The 17,150-nt window shown below is 43.8% G+C and overlaps 1 protein-coding gene across 1 annotated transcript; it reads left to right on the top strand.

Annotated features, from left to right (window-relative positions):
- Positions 1–228: 228 nt before the first annotated feature.
- LOC125381151 (aquaporin-4-like) lies at positions 229–16,586 on the top strand. The gene is made up of 3 exons (XM_048397447.1): positions 229–2,802; positions 5,677–5,757; positions 14,523–16,586. Exons 1-3 carry the CDS (start codon positions 2,236–2,238, stop codon positions 14,733–14,735), a joined length of 861 nt encoding a protein of 286 aa, XP_048253404.1. The 5' UTR covers positions 229–2,235; the 3' UTR covers positions 14,736–16,586.
- Positions 16,587–17,150: the final 564 nt, after the last annotated feature.

The raw sequence follows: 17,150 nt of genomic DNA on the forward strand, positions 1-17,150 counted from the left end.
TGGGGTCTGAAGTGTTCTAAACCAATAGGAGCTTACGAAAGCCAGTGTCTATTAAGGCTTAGAGCCTCTTCGTTCGTCGTCTTGCCGAAGGACTCCTATCCTTAGAGATAAAAGCCAATAACACGCAGTAATAACATCGGACTTGTAGCATGAAGTGATGCAGTGAGCCTGGCGCCTGCTGATGAACCTGTTTGCAGCTAACTTGCCTATTCCTGAGATGCATGGTCTGTCCCGCTGCATTAGGTATAAGGTTGAGTAACGTTGGGTGACGTGGGCGCATTAACTGTGTTGAGATGAGCTAGGGGCGAGAGGAGTCGCCTGCAGTGGGTATTGATCCCATCATTACCGACGTAAGGACGCTGAAGTCTGTCAAGTTAAACTGTGAGGGGCGGTGACTGTACTACCTCACCGCGACGACAACACCCTCGGAAACTACTGTCAAGGTAGCGTCAACTACCACCATCATAACAGATGTAAAAAGTTTAAAATAACTATCTTATCCGCGCCAGTGGCGAGAATTGATTGGACGGACATTATTCCAGGCGATTTATCACGCCGGTGGTCGAGCGATCGGAGGCGTTATTGATGGTATTCACTGAGTTTGAAAGTTTTTTCACCGGTCTAAATGACAATGCGAGCTGCTAGTGGTACAGTGGATTTATAGATGGAGCTTGTTCAGGGACAATACACTCCAAGTGTGCGAGTCACCTCATTCACTGATCACAGGGCATACGTCGGTGTAATACGATTCGTCTCATGGCGATAACGTTGACTGGGAGACACTGACCGCAGAAAATTCAAGTGTCGTCTGCTCTTCGCAGTCACAAGCAAATCTCGTCTGCACGTGATCATGAACAACGGCAACACACACCTACCTCCCGGCAGTTTTAATGGATGCCCATCAGTGTAACTGTGTTGTATTATCAATGAAGAGCCTGTCGACACTATTGGCTTCGACAACAAAGGCAGTCCCCAGTTCCAGAAACTTAAAGCCGTATTAAATCCTGGATTACTTACCACGAGAGACAATTCCTGTTATCCTGTACTTCTATGTCATAAAGACAGCTGCCGCCGCGATGAGTCCAGTGTATCACGGATGTAGAGAATAATCTGCTAATGGAATGAACATCTCTTCAGCGCTCGATTCAAAGGGAAGCTGCAGAACTATGTGCATTCCGGAGCCACGGACACGTAATACAGCTTGAAGCATACAGGTACAGACAAAGACGACGAAAACGTCTTTTTAAAATATGGCTGTATTTTCAAGCACGTGCAGAATACTGTTTCTTCAGACGCCAATTCGAATTTAAGATTATTTCTTGAACGAGTGCATTCATTCAAGTTCCAGTTTTACCATTATAACAAAGTTCTGTTAAAACGACTTGTGAAACCAAGACCTACCAGACTGATATTCTGTGGATAGAGTTCTGTACAGTACGGATATTCTGTATCCGGATAGTCTGTGTTCGCTCCTCGGAAACACGCTGGCACATTGGTATTGATTCCCAGGATTGATAATACGCCGACATATACCTGCCCAGAGTCTGTTGTAGGAGGAGATACCGATGTACCGTTATCTTCAGTGGGGCTTATGCAACACAGTCCGCAAGCCTGCGCTACTCTGATCGGTTGGAGTACTACCATACTCAGCATCCTCCGTCACGTCTTCGCCTCTATGTGGATACAAATATATACAGAGCAAGAAAACAACCACAGATAGAAACAAATAGATGTTTAAAGGCACGTCACCCAATCGTTGTTTGATGGCGTACAAGTGTTTGAATTCTCTACACAAGATACCATAAACCAGCATAAATATTTTGAGCATTATAAGGAATAAAGGCACACACTGGGTTATTGTTTGATATTGTACTTGTGTGTTTGAGTATCTACAGGAGCAATAACCACGGAAGCAGTTTCATTAAAGGAGTTCTCTCGGATAAACTGTGCTTTGGTTTCTAGAATATCGTTGCTTGGAGATTCTGTCAAATCAGTGCTTGTGGCATTTGTGACATCAAGGTTTGGATTCTAGGTGGGCATTTATTGGGATTCCTTCATTATGGCAAGGGTAATGTCCTGACAGAAGGTACAGCTTTACGACGCAAATTGATGTGGGAACAGTCCTTAGAGAAGGTATAGCTTTACGACGCAAATTGATGTGGGAACAGATCGTCGCCAAGACGACCCAAGGTTGTTTAGCTCTCTGATTTGAAGACGTTTCCACAATTCGCTAAGATGTCGTTTGCCCAGATCATGGATAACCTGTTTCACACTGTCAGAAGCGTCAGTTTCTGGAGGTCAGTGAAGACCGAGTTCCTTCTGACAACCTTTTACGTCCTGTTTGGGTGCGGCGCCACGATCACGGCCAACACCCGCTGTAAAGCCAGCACCGACGAACTTAAGGCTGCCGTGACGTTCGGGATGACAACAGTGACGCTCCTTCACTGTTCACTGAGGATGGGTTCCCCCGCACAAATGAACCCCGCAATTACCATCGCAATGCTGTGCACCCGCAAAATCGACATCATCACAGCGTTTTTTAATGTATTTGCTCAATGTTTGGGAGGGATCGCTGGAGCCGGGGTGTTGTATGGAGTTACCCCTGCTCGACAGCATGAATACCTTGGCGTGACCTCTGTGCATTCGGACATTGAGAGTGGACAAGCTTTCGGAATCGAATTTCTCATCACATTTGTACTTGTGTTTGCTTATTTCTCTAGCATGGACCCGCCCCATCTAGCGACGGGTACCTTCCAAGTTATACCAGCGGGTCTCGCCATTGCGATTGGTCATACATTTGGGGTAAGTGTATACCAAAGATGTTTAGTTGTCGGAGTGAAATGGAGGTTTTTTTTGGTAAGATTAGCAGTATATATCTTTTTTATATGATGCGATTGTCCCTAGAGCATGGTATGCTGGCACGTTTTGAATGCCAGTGTCCTATAGTTTACACTTATTGACTGCTAACGTTTCAATTATATCATTTCATTCATTCATTCATTCATTCATTCATTCATTCATTCATTCATTCATTCATTCATTCATTCATTCATTCATTCATTGGATCCCGGAACGGCTAAGGGATGCCCATCTTCATATCGAGATGCGACCCGTGAAGATATGGCGTAGAATAGGTCTTCAACAACCCATGCTTGCCGTAAAATGCGACCATGCTTGTCGTAAGAGGCGACTAACGGGATCGGGTTGTCAGGCTCGCTGACTTGGTTGATGCATGTCATCTTATCCCAATTGCGTGGATCGATGCTCATGATTTCAATCACTGGATTGTTTGGTCCAGACTCGATTATTTACAGACCGTCGTCATATACTGCTGAGTGCGGCTTTAAACAACAAACAAACAAAAACATCAAGATGCAGCGCCTTTGGGAATAACAGTTCAGTTAATGTGAGTGTAAGCAAAATTAAAACTGGAAAAAAACTAAATTAAAACTTAAGTGCAAAACGCAGTACGATCATGTATGATTCCCTTAATGACTTTATTATCATACCTGCCAGACATTTGAAGAACATAACATTTACATTTTCCTCTCATTACACTGGTTTGAGGGGATTAGTTTCCATTCTGGCTACATTGCTACACATATCAAACAGCCCATAATGAGTTTAAAAGATGAAACAGAAAAAGATGTCCATAACGCGATCCTTAGAATTCAATATAACAGATCGCGTGTACTCATTCCGAATACATTTTCAGGAACCGGTGGATCAAACAAACTGATATATTGATACCGTTACACGATTGGAATATATGATGAATGATGGCAAAAGACATGCACATCAGCGAATAAACATGTCGTGTTATTATGTTTGAGCGGCTGTCTATTCCGATTACAACAGTGTTGAGGGACGTTGGGGTAGCCACATGGTTACAGCTATGGTTAAAAGGCCCAGGTTTGATTCCACACATGGTGAAGCTCGTTCAAATTGTACTGGGCAATTGCTGAAAACGGCGTAAAAGGTCACCCTGTCTCTTATAACATCCTTCATCAATTATATAGTTATGCAAGTTTAAACGTAGGTCTGGTGCAAACGAACCGATGACACATTCCGTCACAATCTGGACTCGTCAAACCCATTGTAAACTTAGTGTCGGATTTTAGGGTTGTATGTCAAACTGCAAGCTGAGGTTTAATGTTTCGAATTCTTGTGAAAAGCTAACACTCTCATCTCATGTCTTATGGTTGGTATACATCAAGATAATAAAATAGAAAAAGTCAACGCCAGAGAATAATCTTTCTTTTTTTTTGGAACAGATCCCCCTGGGTGTAAGCCATACCATACACACATGATACCGCATTTTATACCATACGCACATGTTACCGCATTTTGTGAACGTCATTCAGGTGACAAAAAGTATTGACATATCGTTATACCGTTAGTATTTAATATTTTTGTCGTTGAGTCTGTCACAGTAACTACATGTTCGCAATGTGTCGTGTAGCTCTCCAAAATAAGTTTGTCTATATTAGAACCTGCCAGTGTGTAAACCCAATTAGTATATTGGGGACATCTGAGGCCACACGTCGCCGTGAACAGTTGTGTCCCTTTGTCATTTTAGGATTCGCTGGTTTCAGGTACAAATAATAGGATTTTCCTAATGACGATCCTTGGTCTTTCTGCATCTGTATGGCGTCATCTTGGGCATGTACCACGCATTAAGCGGATTCACAGTGAAATCACTATAACACTGTAAACTATGTCCACGTACTCACTCTCTCACCAATATAGCTCTTGCAGTGGGTGGACTATCACCTTCTTAACCAACTGGAGAACATCCCGGATAGCGTATTTGTCCCCATTCGTTCTCTTCTCTTAGGAATAGTTATCGAGTCATGCTTCATAGATTGGGGAGGACTTAAAGTAACTTGTGGCCTAAAGAATTCACAATGGAATAATAAGCTTTCTGACAGGGCAACTTGACCGCTTGATTTCACATATCTCGGAACATATACGGTTAACTGTGTAAACATTGTATTGAGGCCTGAGTTTGTTACACAAAGACGACACCCAAAGCTTTAACTTGTTCGAAGGCTACCTTTAACCTTTAACGACCTCTCAATGATTGGCCTGTGAAATTCGGGTGAGAATAGGTCTTCAGCAACCCATGTTTGCCGTAACAGGCCACTATGCTTGTCGTAAGAGGCTTCGTGGATACATGTCATCGTATCCCAATGTCGTGGATCGATGCTCATGATGTAAACCACTGGGTTGTCTGGTCCAGACTTGATTATTTACAGAATACAGCTGGAATATTATTTAACAAACAAACAAACTTAATGACTACCTTTAAGACACAAATCTCAACCCAGGCATCATAAAACATACAAAACATGTCAATGAGATATGGTGGTTATATTGTCCACTCGTCAATCCAGGTTCGATTCCGACAAAGGCAAATTTGTGAATCCCATTCTTGTACCCACCATAACAAAACTGAAATATTGCCAAGTGCGCTGTAAAGTCATACCCACTCACTCACTCATCCACTCACTCACTCACTCACTCACTGACACATGCGTCAATACAACCATAACGCTTTTTGCGCTCTGTCGTTCAAGAACACGCAAGCAGTACATTTCTAATTAAGAAATCATAGGCAGGCCGTGCGGCTTTGAAGGTTCAGTCCTCTGTTATTGCACTTTTCTTTGCCCACAGTGGAAATACACCGGCGCCAGCCTGAACCCAGCCCGCTCCCTGGGCCCAGCCATTGTCTGCAACGAATGGAGGGACCATTGGGTGAGTAAAAGTCATTGGGTATTTTAATTTCGTGCCTGTTGGCACGAAATAAAATCGTTACTTATAAAAAATGACATTTTATTTTTTATGATTGCATCTCAAGTATGGTTGTGCCTGTTGAGAGAATGGAGCATACCGTAGTTATATGAATTCACGCACCAGGCATGCGGCCCGAAACAGACACACCAGTCGCTTACTAGTATATCTGACAGAGACTATCACGGTTAGTCTGTCTTACAGACCCTCATACAAATATATATCAAATACAGCCCATGCAAGTCTATAATGTTTGGCAAGTCTAGATCACTGCAGTATCAGGAAAATGAAGAGAGTCACTGGGCTCCTTTTTATTATATTTTTATTAAGATAACTGAACAACTGTTTTTTTATGTACGATATGTTCATTTCAGAGACTAGATGTTAGTCTATATCACGGTACACGATCACGGTTATCTGTCCACCTTGTTACCCACATCACGGTGATTCCAGGAGAGAGAGGGGATCCCCAATAAACATGTGTCCCTTGAGGAACCCTGAGTGCAATTGGTAACACGTCCCCCGTGCTTGTTCCCCAGTGAGGTGCTCCATCAGAATCGGTTCTATGAACCAAACGTTAGTCTACTAGGAGGACAAACACAGTCCCACGACCCCATGGCGATCTCTACCCGTGAAGATCCGTGTTTTAGAATAAGCCTCACGACCTCATGGCGATCTCTACCCGTGAAGATCCGTGTTTTAGAATAAGTCCCACGACCTCATGGCGATCTCTACCCGTTAAGATCCGTGTTTTAGAATAAGTCCCACGACCTCATGGCGATCTTTACCCTTGAAGATCCAGGTTTTAGAATAAGCCTCACGACCTCATGGCGATCTCTACCCGTAAAGATCCGTGTTTTAGAATAAGTCCCACGACCTCATGGCGATCTCTACCCGTGAAGATCCGTGTTTTAGAATAAGCCTCACGACATGGCGATGTCTATCCGTGAAGATCCAGGTTTTAGAACCAGGATCGGGTGGTCAGGCTCGGTGACGTGATTGATAAATTTCATCGTATCATAAATTAGTGGATCGATGCTTGTGATGTCAGTCACTGGATTGTCTGGTCCAGGCTCGATTATTTACAGATAGCTGTAATATAGCTGTAATATTGCTGAGTGTTAAGCAACATTCTGTCAACGCACATGTTGACGGGGAATTAGCTCTTTGGGGAAAGAAGGACAAAATCGACATCACTGTCCAGGAACGCTTTATGCACAACATGTAAACAATAAACAACAATTGCACAATGAGCGGAATACCTGCTCTGACAACACAAACACAGCAATGAGCGGACCTTCAAGCTCAGGCGTACAAGAGGTGAGCGGAGCTCCAGCTCACCTCAGGGCGTTTCCTACGAGCAGCATATCCTGCTCGAGGTCGTCCCTACACCAGCACTCGGAATACCAAGCCTGACTAACACCGTAGTAACTGTGTAATGGTAGCACATATATAGTACTGAACAATGGAAAAACAATGACGTTGCTCTGGACATGGGACTTCCGGGGGTGACGTACCGACACAACTCAGGGGATGAACAATTAAGGCAATAAATGTCATACTATAAATAACAGTAATGAACGGGAAGTGATAAAGTAGCCCAGTTTGGCTGTCAGTCAATATACAATGAAATGTTGGTAAGGATTAACAACGGGGATTAGCGCCTAAAACGTAATGACAATTAAGTTATGGAGACATGGCTACAGGGTAATTTGCCTATGGAGTCAAATGTACTTCAGGCAATGGTAGTCATAAATCAGTCGCTATGACAAAACGAACAAACAAACAAATCATGGCGATCTTCCATTGATCATTCCACTGGCCAGAGCTCCAGATAAGCTGCGTATCTGCGTGAAATTCGCATCAGAAATGCAGAAATACGCAGTAAAATATAATCCAAGCGTATCAAATACGCAACGAACATTACAGATACGCTACAAAAATAAAATTTGTGCGTATCATCAAAATATTGTGAAGTAACCCTGCGTATTCGATTAGCAAATCAGCAACTTATTTTGAAATTATAAACGGGCATTCCGTCAACCTTCCAAACTCCACGATGACAGTCACATCATGATCATTTGCCATTACACTTTCGTGTGGAAGTATCGTGGTATTTTTGAGTCCTATAAAGCTCTCAAACCCACACGACACCAGTTTGCAGGGACTAGATGAATAGTGTTTTTAAATATTTAACTTAAATACCCACATGTGTAAAAACTAGTGGGTAACAGAAATTTGAATACGCAGATAGAATTACTGATACCCAATGATTTTAAAATGCATGGGTAAAATACCCACAACACCAAAAGCTTATCTGGAGCTCTGCACTGGAGAAGGGTCCCTAGTACCCTGTATTTATTTCTTGGGACATAACCGGTTCAAGTCCCCGACGTTTGTTTCCGGGCGTGCATGCCGGTCTCCATAAGGAAGTTCAACGGTAATACCTCACTCCTGTCTTTCTGAAGGGCTCCCAGGTCAGAAAGACCCACAGCACCACATGCTTGTATGTTAGGTCCAAGAACCCGATGGTTGTCACCCAGGTTGTGACCAGTGCAGGACTGAATACGCAGTGCTTGGTCAAGGGGCCCAGGTCGTCACCAGTGCATGACATGCCCTAATAAGCAGTGCTTGGTAAGGGGGCCCAGGTTGTGACCAGTGCATGACATGCCCGAATACGCAGTACTTGGTCAGGGGGCCCGGGTTGTGACCAGTGCATGAATACGCAGTGCGTGGTCAAGGGGCCCGGGTTGTGACCAGTGCATGACATGCCCTAATACGCAGTGCGTGGTCAAGGGGCCCGGGTTGTGACCAGTGCATGACATGCCCAGATACGCAGTGCTTGGTCAGGAGGCCCAGGTTGTGACCAGTGCATTACATGCCCGAATACGCAGTGCTTGGTCAAGGGGCCCAGGTTGTGACCAGTGCAGGACATGCCCGAATACGCAGTGCGTGGTCAAGGGGTCCAGGTTGTGACCAGTGCATGACATGCCCGAATACGCATTGCTTGGTCAGGAGGCCCAGGTTGTGACCAGTGCATGACATGCCCGAATACGCAGTGCTTGGTCAAGGGCCCAGGTTGTGACCAGTGCATGACATGCCCGAATACGCAGTGCTTGGTAAGGGGGCCCAGGTTGTGACCAGTGCATGACATGCCCGAATACGCAGTGCGTGGTCAAGGGGCCCGGGTTGTGACCAGTGCATGACATGCCCGAATACGCAGTGCTTGGTCAGGGGGCCCGGGTTGTGACCAGTGCATGACATGCCCGAATACGCAGTGCTTGGTCAAGGGGCCCAGGTTGTGACCAGTGCATGACATGCCCGAATACGCAGTGCTTGGTCAGGGGGCCCGGGTTGTGACCAGTGCAGGACATGCCCTAATAAGCAGTGCTTGGTAAGGGGGCACAGGTTGTGACCAGTGCATGACATGCTCGAATACGCAGTGCCTGGTCAGGGGGCCCGGTTGTGACTAGTGCATGACATGCCCGAATACGCAGTGCTTGGTCAGGGGGCCCGGGTTGTGACCAGTGCATGACATGCCCGAATACGCAGTGCGTGGTCAAGAACCCAGGTTGTGACCAGTGCATGACATGCCCTAATACGCAGTGCTTGGTCAGGTCGCCCAGGTTGTGACCTGGCTGATGCCGTGTCATGGTGCCCCCGACCCGTGCTCACACTGCATGAACCAATCTGTTTGACATTCCCACACTCGATTATGTACGCTGCACGCCCGGTGACACACTTGTCATGCCATGCAACATTCACGCTCTCGCTTATTCCTCTGAGAGCTAAAACAATTTGTAACGCAGCACTATTTCAAACAGAAGTGTTCTTACCAAGGTCACAGAGGACAGCTAAACCTAACCATGTTTGTTTGACTGCAAAGAGGAAGACGGCCATCGGGGATGGACAATAACATGTTAAAGATGTACGAGAGAAGTGCAAGTTGTCGTTGCTTGATGTGTTAATCGAGAAATCAGCTTTTTTGGGTTAACCGATACAAGTTGAAAGTCTGCAGAGGCCTTTGCGCTTCTCTTGGCAAAGTTACATCCACACGGCGACGAGAGACACCAAGATGGCGCCTCTCGTTGTCTACCCTTTTGGGAAATCGAAACTTGGACTAATGCTTGAAAAACGAACGCCCCTTCCACAAAGCTTGCTGAAGCTTGATAGGACGGGACTTATCAAATGTCAAAGGTACACTGATGTATCTCCAGGTACAAATGCTGTGTGTTTATGAGCTTAGATAAGATCATGCGGGCACTCTTCGTCACATGTCCGGCGTAATGGGGAATGGCGCCATGAACCGGGGACTGGCTTTAAAGAGAAACCATCGCCTGACAAATGCTGTTTTCCACACGGGACCTGCTTTGTTAATAGTGTGAGTTCACTCTCAATTCTAATGCTAGTGATCTATAATAATATGGATTTAATCATTACAAATAGAAGCTAGCAATTAAAACATTGGCCTGGAGGTATTGATACCCGTGATGTATCCTCTGGTGGATGAAGGGAGCCGGTAGGTGATAAATGAGGAATAAAAGCATGATTAAAACTAGATTTTGCAGACGCGGGAGTTCCAACAATATGGATTTCGTGTGTATAAACAGTATTTGAAAAAGATGGCGTCTGATTGATGCTGTGGCGCAATATCGGGCTGTATAGATCAAGCTCCGGGCAACCAGACGGTCCCTTGTGATCCTAGTCTCCAGAAATGGGGGACTGAGGTGAAACTAACGACGTCAATGCCTTGGCGTTGATATTTTTCGTATGTCGGTCACAGGAAATGAAATGTATGAAGCAAAATGGATAAAAAGTTTAAGAAAGCTGATACTCACGAAACATTGTAAACTTGCGAGGGATAGTGGAGGTGTACGGGAAACTGTAAACATCCAAAAGGCATTTACTTCTGTTTGCCTGCACATCGACCACGTGGTCTAGTGGATAGAGCGTCTGCCCGGAGAGTCGGTGGTTCGAGTCTCGGTCGCGTCATACCAAAAGACGTTTTAAGCTGACACTCGGTATCAAGGTGATAAAACAAGGACTTGGCGCCTCTGAGTCAGTATACGGTGTCTGAGTGGGACATGCATGTGTGTAAAACCAGCACAAGTGGGGACTTGTACAAGCACCCACGCACACACGCACACACGCACACACGCACAAACACACACACTAGAAGTGCAAAAATCTTGAACGCGACTTTAAACCCCATTTCACCTCATCTCATCTGTAAGAGTATGTTCATATAGAAACATTTTTCACTCAAAAAATAGTTGAAGAGCTTAGAGCTAAAAGGGGCCAAAATGCACTTTGGCCCTTTTTGCATGTTATTGCATAAATAACATCTTGTCTACCTGTAGAACAAATATTGTATGTTTTCATGAATGCGTTTTTGAAATATAGCTACTTCTATAGCTAAATTCTATAAAGGGCCAAAGTCAAGTTCCAAAAGGGCCAAAGTCACTTTGCTAGATTTTGGCCCTTTTAGTTCTCATTTCCGTGTGTGGTTGAGACTAGTTGTCTGAGACAGATTTTGAAAGTTTGGACCCTATTATTGTATTTCAACTATTTCAACTATTTCAACAAACTTGGCATTAGTTTAAAAGTACTTCAATAGCATGTGTTTGTACTTTCAGTAGTAGTTTATCAATCTCACATGTTTAATCCCATGCAAATGCCTGAGGGTAAAAAAGGGCCAAAATACAGACATTGGCCCTTTCCATCCTTACACAAATTAAAAACGTAAGTTTATTTCCTTTTTTGAATGTTTTTTTATATAACAACATTTGAGTGCACGGGTGGCCCAGTCATCTAAGGCGCCGCGATTCGCTGTGCAGAGTTGCATCCCTTGGGCACGCCAGAAACCTGATTGTGGGTTCGAATCCCGTTTCGATTATGTTTCTAGGTTTGTCAGCACCATACCCGTGGTCGTGGGTTTCACCGAAGTGATAAACGTCTAAGACCTGCATCACATGGGGTTTTCCTCCCACATTAAGCTGACACGCCGCGATATAACTGGAATACTGTTAAAAGCGGCGTTAAACCAAACTCACTCACTATAACAACATTTATATCTCTGCTGTCAGAATGCGTTAATGTCTCGGAATGTATCGGTAAGAAAAAAGTTCATCAACATGCATGATATCATGTGTTTTCATCACTTTTCTCCACATGACATTGGCCCTTATGGCTCTAAGCTGTTCAGTTTTCATTCTTCAAATGAATCTTTTATCAGAACGGCAATGTCAAAGAAACGGTGTACATTCAGTCCCCGTGAATAAACAAATCTATATACAATTACTCAGACAAACTCAGTGTGGGCCATCAAGATCTAGTCATCTCAAACTACCGTCAGAACATACATCTGGTCTGTGTACAATGGAAATTACTGAGCCCGATTGCGGGAGAATGTTGATCAGACGGGCGGTTTAGGGTGACGGGGTCGACCTGGCCGCCAACAATCGATACGATCTAAGTAGATAACTTCATATCTCACAATCACTTCCCTCATTAAGTTGTCTATAGAACCAATGTGTGCTGACCAGTATTGTCAACACGGAAAGGAACTGGTATTGAGTGGTCAGTAGACGCTTGTTGGGTGCATTGTGGTCGATAGGGGCCCACTGTCGAGTCGGCAGTGTCACTCGGTGGCCGATGTGGGCCGGGTTTGATGTTAAGGGTCATTTACAGTGTTAGATGGGCACCGAGCGAGTTCTTCAAGGGTCTTGTTCAATGTTCGATGGTTATCTAGCTAGTGTGTTGTCAAAAAGTCCTGCTCATTCACCGGTAGTGGCCTATTGTTTTGTCTATGGATCTTTCTTCAGTTGCCGATAATGGTATAATTTCGATAGTGTCCTTGTGTATTGTGACCGCGTCATACCAAAAGACGTTAAAAGATGGTACTTGTTGTTACCCTGTCTGGTGCTCGGCATTAAGAGGCTTAAACAAGGACTGGTCGCATTGGGGTATTCATGTTAAACTGCGGCATTGTAAATCGGCATCAGTCCGGACTAATACATGCAGACACACACACACACACACACACACACACACACACACACACACACACACACACACACATAGCGCTATGTAAGTGCAATAATCTTGGACGCGACGTTAAACCCCATGTCACCTCATCTCACCTGGTGTGTCGTACAGGTATGGAATACTGTAAGGGACATTGCGAGATCGCGAGAATGTCCCTTACAGTATTCCATATACAGGGATCTTGTTCAGTGGCCAATGGTGGTCAAGTGTGTTGTACAAATATCTTGCTCAGTTGCCGTGGCCGATTGTTTCATACAAGGCTTGTGTTTTCCAAGGGTCTTGTTCAGTGGCCTAGCGTATTTACGTTTGGGGGTGGTGTGGTGTGGTGTGTGTGTATGTGTGTGTGTGTGTGTGTGTGTGTGTGTGTGTGTGTGTGTGTGTGTGTGTGTGTGTGTGTGTGTGTGTGTGTGTGTGTGTGTATATGTGTGTGTGTGTGTGTGTGTGTGTGTGTGTGTGTGTGTGTGTGTTCAGTATGGTGACTTTCTGTATCGTTCGAGATTGCTTGTTCAGTCGCCGATGGTGGCTTGTTCAGGACCAGAGGGCGTTTGTTAAATAAGCGATAAGCTTTACCGTTTTTGGTAATGATCCAGAGTATGTCACCATAGCTATAGTGGATTCCTCTACAAACACACTAGGGACGAGTGACTTTCCAGATTTCATATATTTCCAATTTTGTATATACTATGCCATTGGGTCTTGATATGGTTGTATTGTGTGAAGAATATTAAGAAATTTAAGGACAACCAAAACCTATAATGTTGTTATTAGAAACCGAAAATATAATCAGTACGTTTAAACAGTCATATCGTGATCACGCTATTGATTTTGACGATGTCATCGGTGTCGAAGTTGTAAAATGATATTTTGATTTCAAGCAAATATTGCTGAGATGAAGAGTGAGCACAAAAAGGCCTAATAGCGACGTGCTGAAGTGCACGGAGGAGGAATGTTCTCGGTAACTTCACTTCACCATCTGTGGTTTGCGGGAACAATATAAAAGACGTATTTAGAAGATCCTAGACGCCAGTTATCAAATAAACCAGTCCGCCTAACTTTCAATTGTTTAAAGTGTCTAATGGTTTCAGACGGGACACATCTTGAAATGTGACAAAACTGTCTGCGTGGGTTTACTGTAATTTCAACAGAAATGTCATTAACCTACAAATTCTGTGTAGAGTATTCCACGGTGTGAAAGACGTAAAGTATTGAATAGAAAGAATTTCTACTGACATTAGTACTTCTACGTAGGCTGTGAAAGTCAACATGGCGCGGTTTATATTGACTTCCTGTCACATCCGGGCACTAACGAAGGAGTCATTCCCTGTCATATATAAGCTGTCTGATCCGTTTAACTAACGAACACAGAAATCCTTTTATTTGTATAATTACTGAGACATATCAGATAATTGAACACGATTGTATATTTTTCGATATTTGACTAACGGCCTAGGTGGAGTTGGAAGGTTAGTTTAACATGTAACCGCTATCGATTTGAAATCTACAAATTGGCTTTGTTTTTAAGCTGTGCAGGTGATAACGAAAGCATTGCCATTATTTATCGACTATTCCTGTTTTACGACCACGAATGCCTTCTCGTTAACGGTGATCTGTCCGTCATGTGATTAGCTAATTTCCTAATGGCCAGTGTTAATGTTCTAACTGAAGTAACCATATATTTGCAGGTCTACTGGGTCGGACCGATTCTCGGCGCCCTCCTTGGAGGCATCACTTTCGAATACAGCCACGTCAACTACACCGGAAGTCGTCTGCTACGTCGATCAAGCTCCACACGTGATGATAGTGGTCTCGAGGCACGTGCGAGTAGCAAAGAAAGCGTAGATTTGCCCACTGAGTTGACCTTCTCTGTCAACATGCCCGACGACCCAGATGTCTGACTGGGAATGTACAACATCGCTTGCGTTGAAATGGACGACGGAGAGGACTCGGAGATATGACCACAAAAAAAATGTCGGAGGAAGGACTCACTAGATATTTGCTGCGTGGTGAGGCACTCTGATAACGATCAGTCATCAGCCGTCCGTGCGTGATGTTCTAATCAGATAACCTGTCAGATACGGGCTGTGATGTTTTGCACAAATGAAGAAAAATCCTTTGGCTTCTGAGCCGGAAGCTTATTGGACTGTGGTGAATTAACCAGAGATTCCGTTGCCCTGGCTGTGGTCGTTTTTCCCACGGCAAAGTCAAAATGATGACTGATAACTGCAATCCACGATCTCGGGATCCGCCTTCTGGGGGTTACATTTGATATTTGTCAGATTAAACTTCAAATGCTTCTGTTATTAATATCCTTCATCGTTGAAGGACTGCGTTCTGCATAAAGATGCAGTAACGTTCATAGCTGACCTTCTTGCGTGTCATGATAGACATGGCAAAAATCAAGACGTAGAAGTCACTGTGACCAGTCATCGATTCACATATGAGTGATGTCTGCGTATGAATGTTCAGTCTTGAATTCATATATTGCTATTGTTGTCAGTCCTCCATTCAGATGTGTTTGTTGGAGTGATAAATACAACAATGGACAAAGGTGATTGTGTGCTAGACAGGATTGAGACGTCTTACGTAAGAGGATTTGACCGTTCTGAAAGGACAGATATACCGCTGTACATTTATTCCACTTAGCAGGAGTGATGACGATGGTACAGCTAATATACCATGGACTATATTTACACCACAATGGAGTAATTTTCATAATGTTCACCTGCATGGGTGCGGTACTCGCTTGCTACAATGCATGAACGTATATACTTTTTGTGATTCATCGAATGACCCTGATAGCCAAACAGCACATTTTTAAAAGAAACAGATTTGTTTGGTTAATGTGGAGGTTTGCGATGGGGCTTTTTTTCTTATTTTTTATAGAGCTCCGTGAATTGGGGAAATCCTGTTCAGGCTAAAAACATGTTGCTTCGGGATATTATTTAGTGATTCTTTTGTCTCAGATCTCGAAAATGTCACGAGTGTAATAGGTTTTGGTACCTTTTGCTATTTTTCACCGTGATTTAGTGTAAGTGTGGGTCTAAGACATTATACTCTTCCCACTCTTCACCCCACATCTCTAGAGCATTCCCCCGAAGAGATACACACAGGGTATCTCACTGCGTATAGAAAGAGTAGTAAGTATTCTGTGTAATCTTGTCCGTGTTTTTTAACATTCCGTTGGGTATATTCCATACTTTCCAACACTGACCCTCGTACCAAAGATACATATCATGATATTCTGCAGTATATTACAGGCTTCAGTAACATCCTTAACACCATTTAGCAATGATTGTAGATATGGATTTTTGCACTTAATACAAGATGTTTCGCACTTCATACAGAATCGTTGTTTTCTACAAAGGGTATATACTCACCACCAAAAGAAACGTGAATACTTTATATGTTGGTTAATACAAATTTATATGAAGACGCACTCATATTCAAGAGATATTAGATTGGTTCGAGGCACAGACGAACATACTGGGATGTTGTTTGAACCGATGCTCATGAACGCATCACATGTGACGTCATAGATCCATGACTCGAGATGCACCATTTGTCTCGTGCAGGATTAGCCTGTAAAGTTTGTGCATCATATTGTGATAAGAATAAAATTACTCTGTGGTGACATTTGACTGATTATTAGTTTAATCACTAAGTGGTACACATTAGAAACATCTCTTCTTAACGTATATACTTCTCTATATGTTTCTATGGTTCGCGTTTCTTTTGGTGGTGAGTATATTTTCCATATCATCAATTTCAGCCGGAAGAGGGCCCAGCCTCTCGCCATGTAGGCCTTTTAAGCGTTCAGACATCGCCTTTCCCGCAGTCAAACACTTATGCTTTTTGTGATCTAAATTAATCTATCATTACCGGATTACCCTAAACGTTCAGATCGTTCTAATATTGGCAACGTGTGAACCTAGTATAGAAATTAGCGCATTAAGACTTTTGATGTTTGGTATCTTGACACCAAAGATCTTGACTTGAGACTGAAGACCTATTGTAAATCAGAAGGGTTGTCACGTTAAGGCTATCTCAAGGAGAAAGGAGCTTTGTTTGGATTGATGGAGAGAATCTCACCCAAATGTCTTTTTATAATCAAATTTACCATCCTAAACTGGCTCCAACAGGAGATATCGCTCGGGTGACATCAAGCGATATCTACATTGCATCACAATACTTTGCAGACCATTCTGATGCCATTTTACTATGACGTCATAATCAAGGGAGCACGGGTGGCCCAGTCGTCTAAGGCGCCGCGATTCGCTGTGCGTTGGAGTTGCGTCCCTTGGGCGCACCAG

The sequence above is a fragment of the Haliotis rufescens genome, unplaced genomic scaffold (genome assembly GCF_023055435.1).
Source record: "Haliotis rufescens isolate VD_foot unplaced genomic scaffold, xgHalRufe1.0.p SCAF_17, whole genome shotgun sequence".
Taxonomy (NCBI): domain Eukaryota; kingdom Metazoa; phylum Mollusca; class Gastropoda; order Lepetellida; family Haliotidae; genus Haliotis; species Haliotis rufescens.

Excerpts from the sequence above, each read along its gene's own strand:
- LOC125381151 (XM_048397447.1), top strand. The coding sequence starts at position 2,236 with ATGTCGTTTGCCCAGATCATGGATAACCTGTTTCACACTGTCAGAAGC. Across the intron at positions 2,803-5,676 it reads CGATTGGTCATACATTTGGG|TGGAAATACACCGGCGCCAG; the intron begins GTAAGTGTATAC and ends CTTTGCCCACAG. Across the intron at positions 5,758-14,522 it reads ACGAATGGAGGGACCATTGG|GTCTACTGGGTCGGACCGAT; the intron begins GTGAGTAAAAGT and ends ATATATTTGCAG.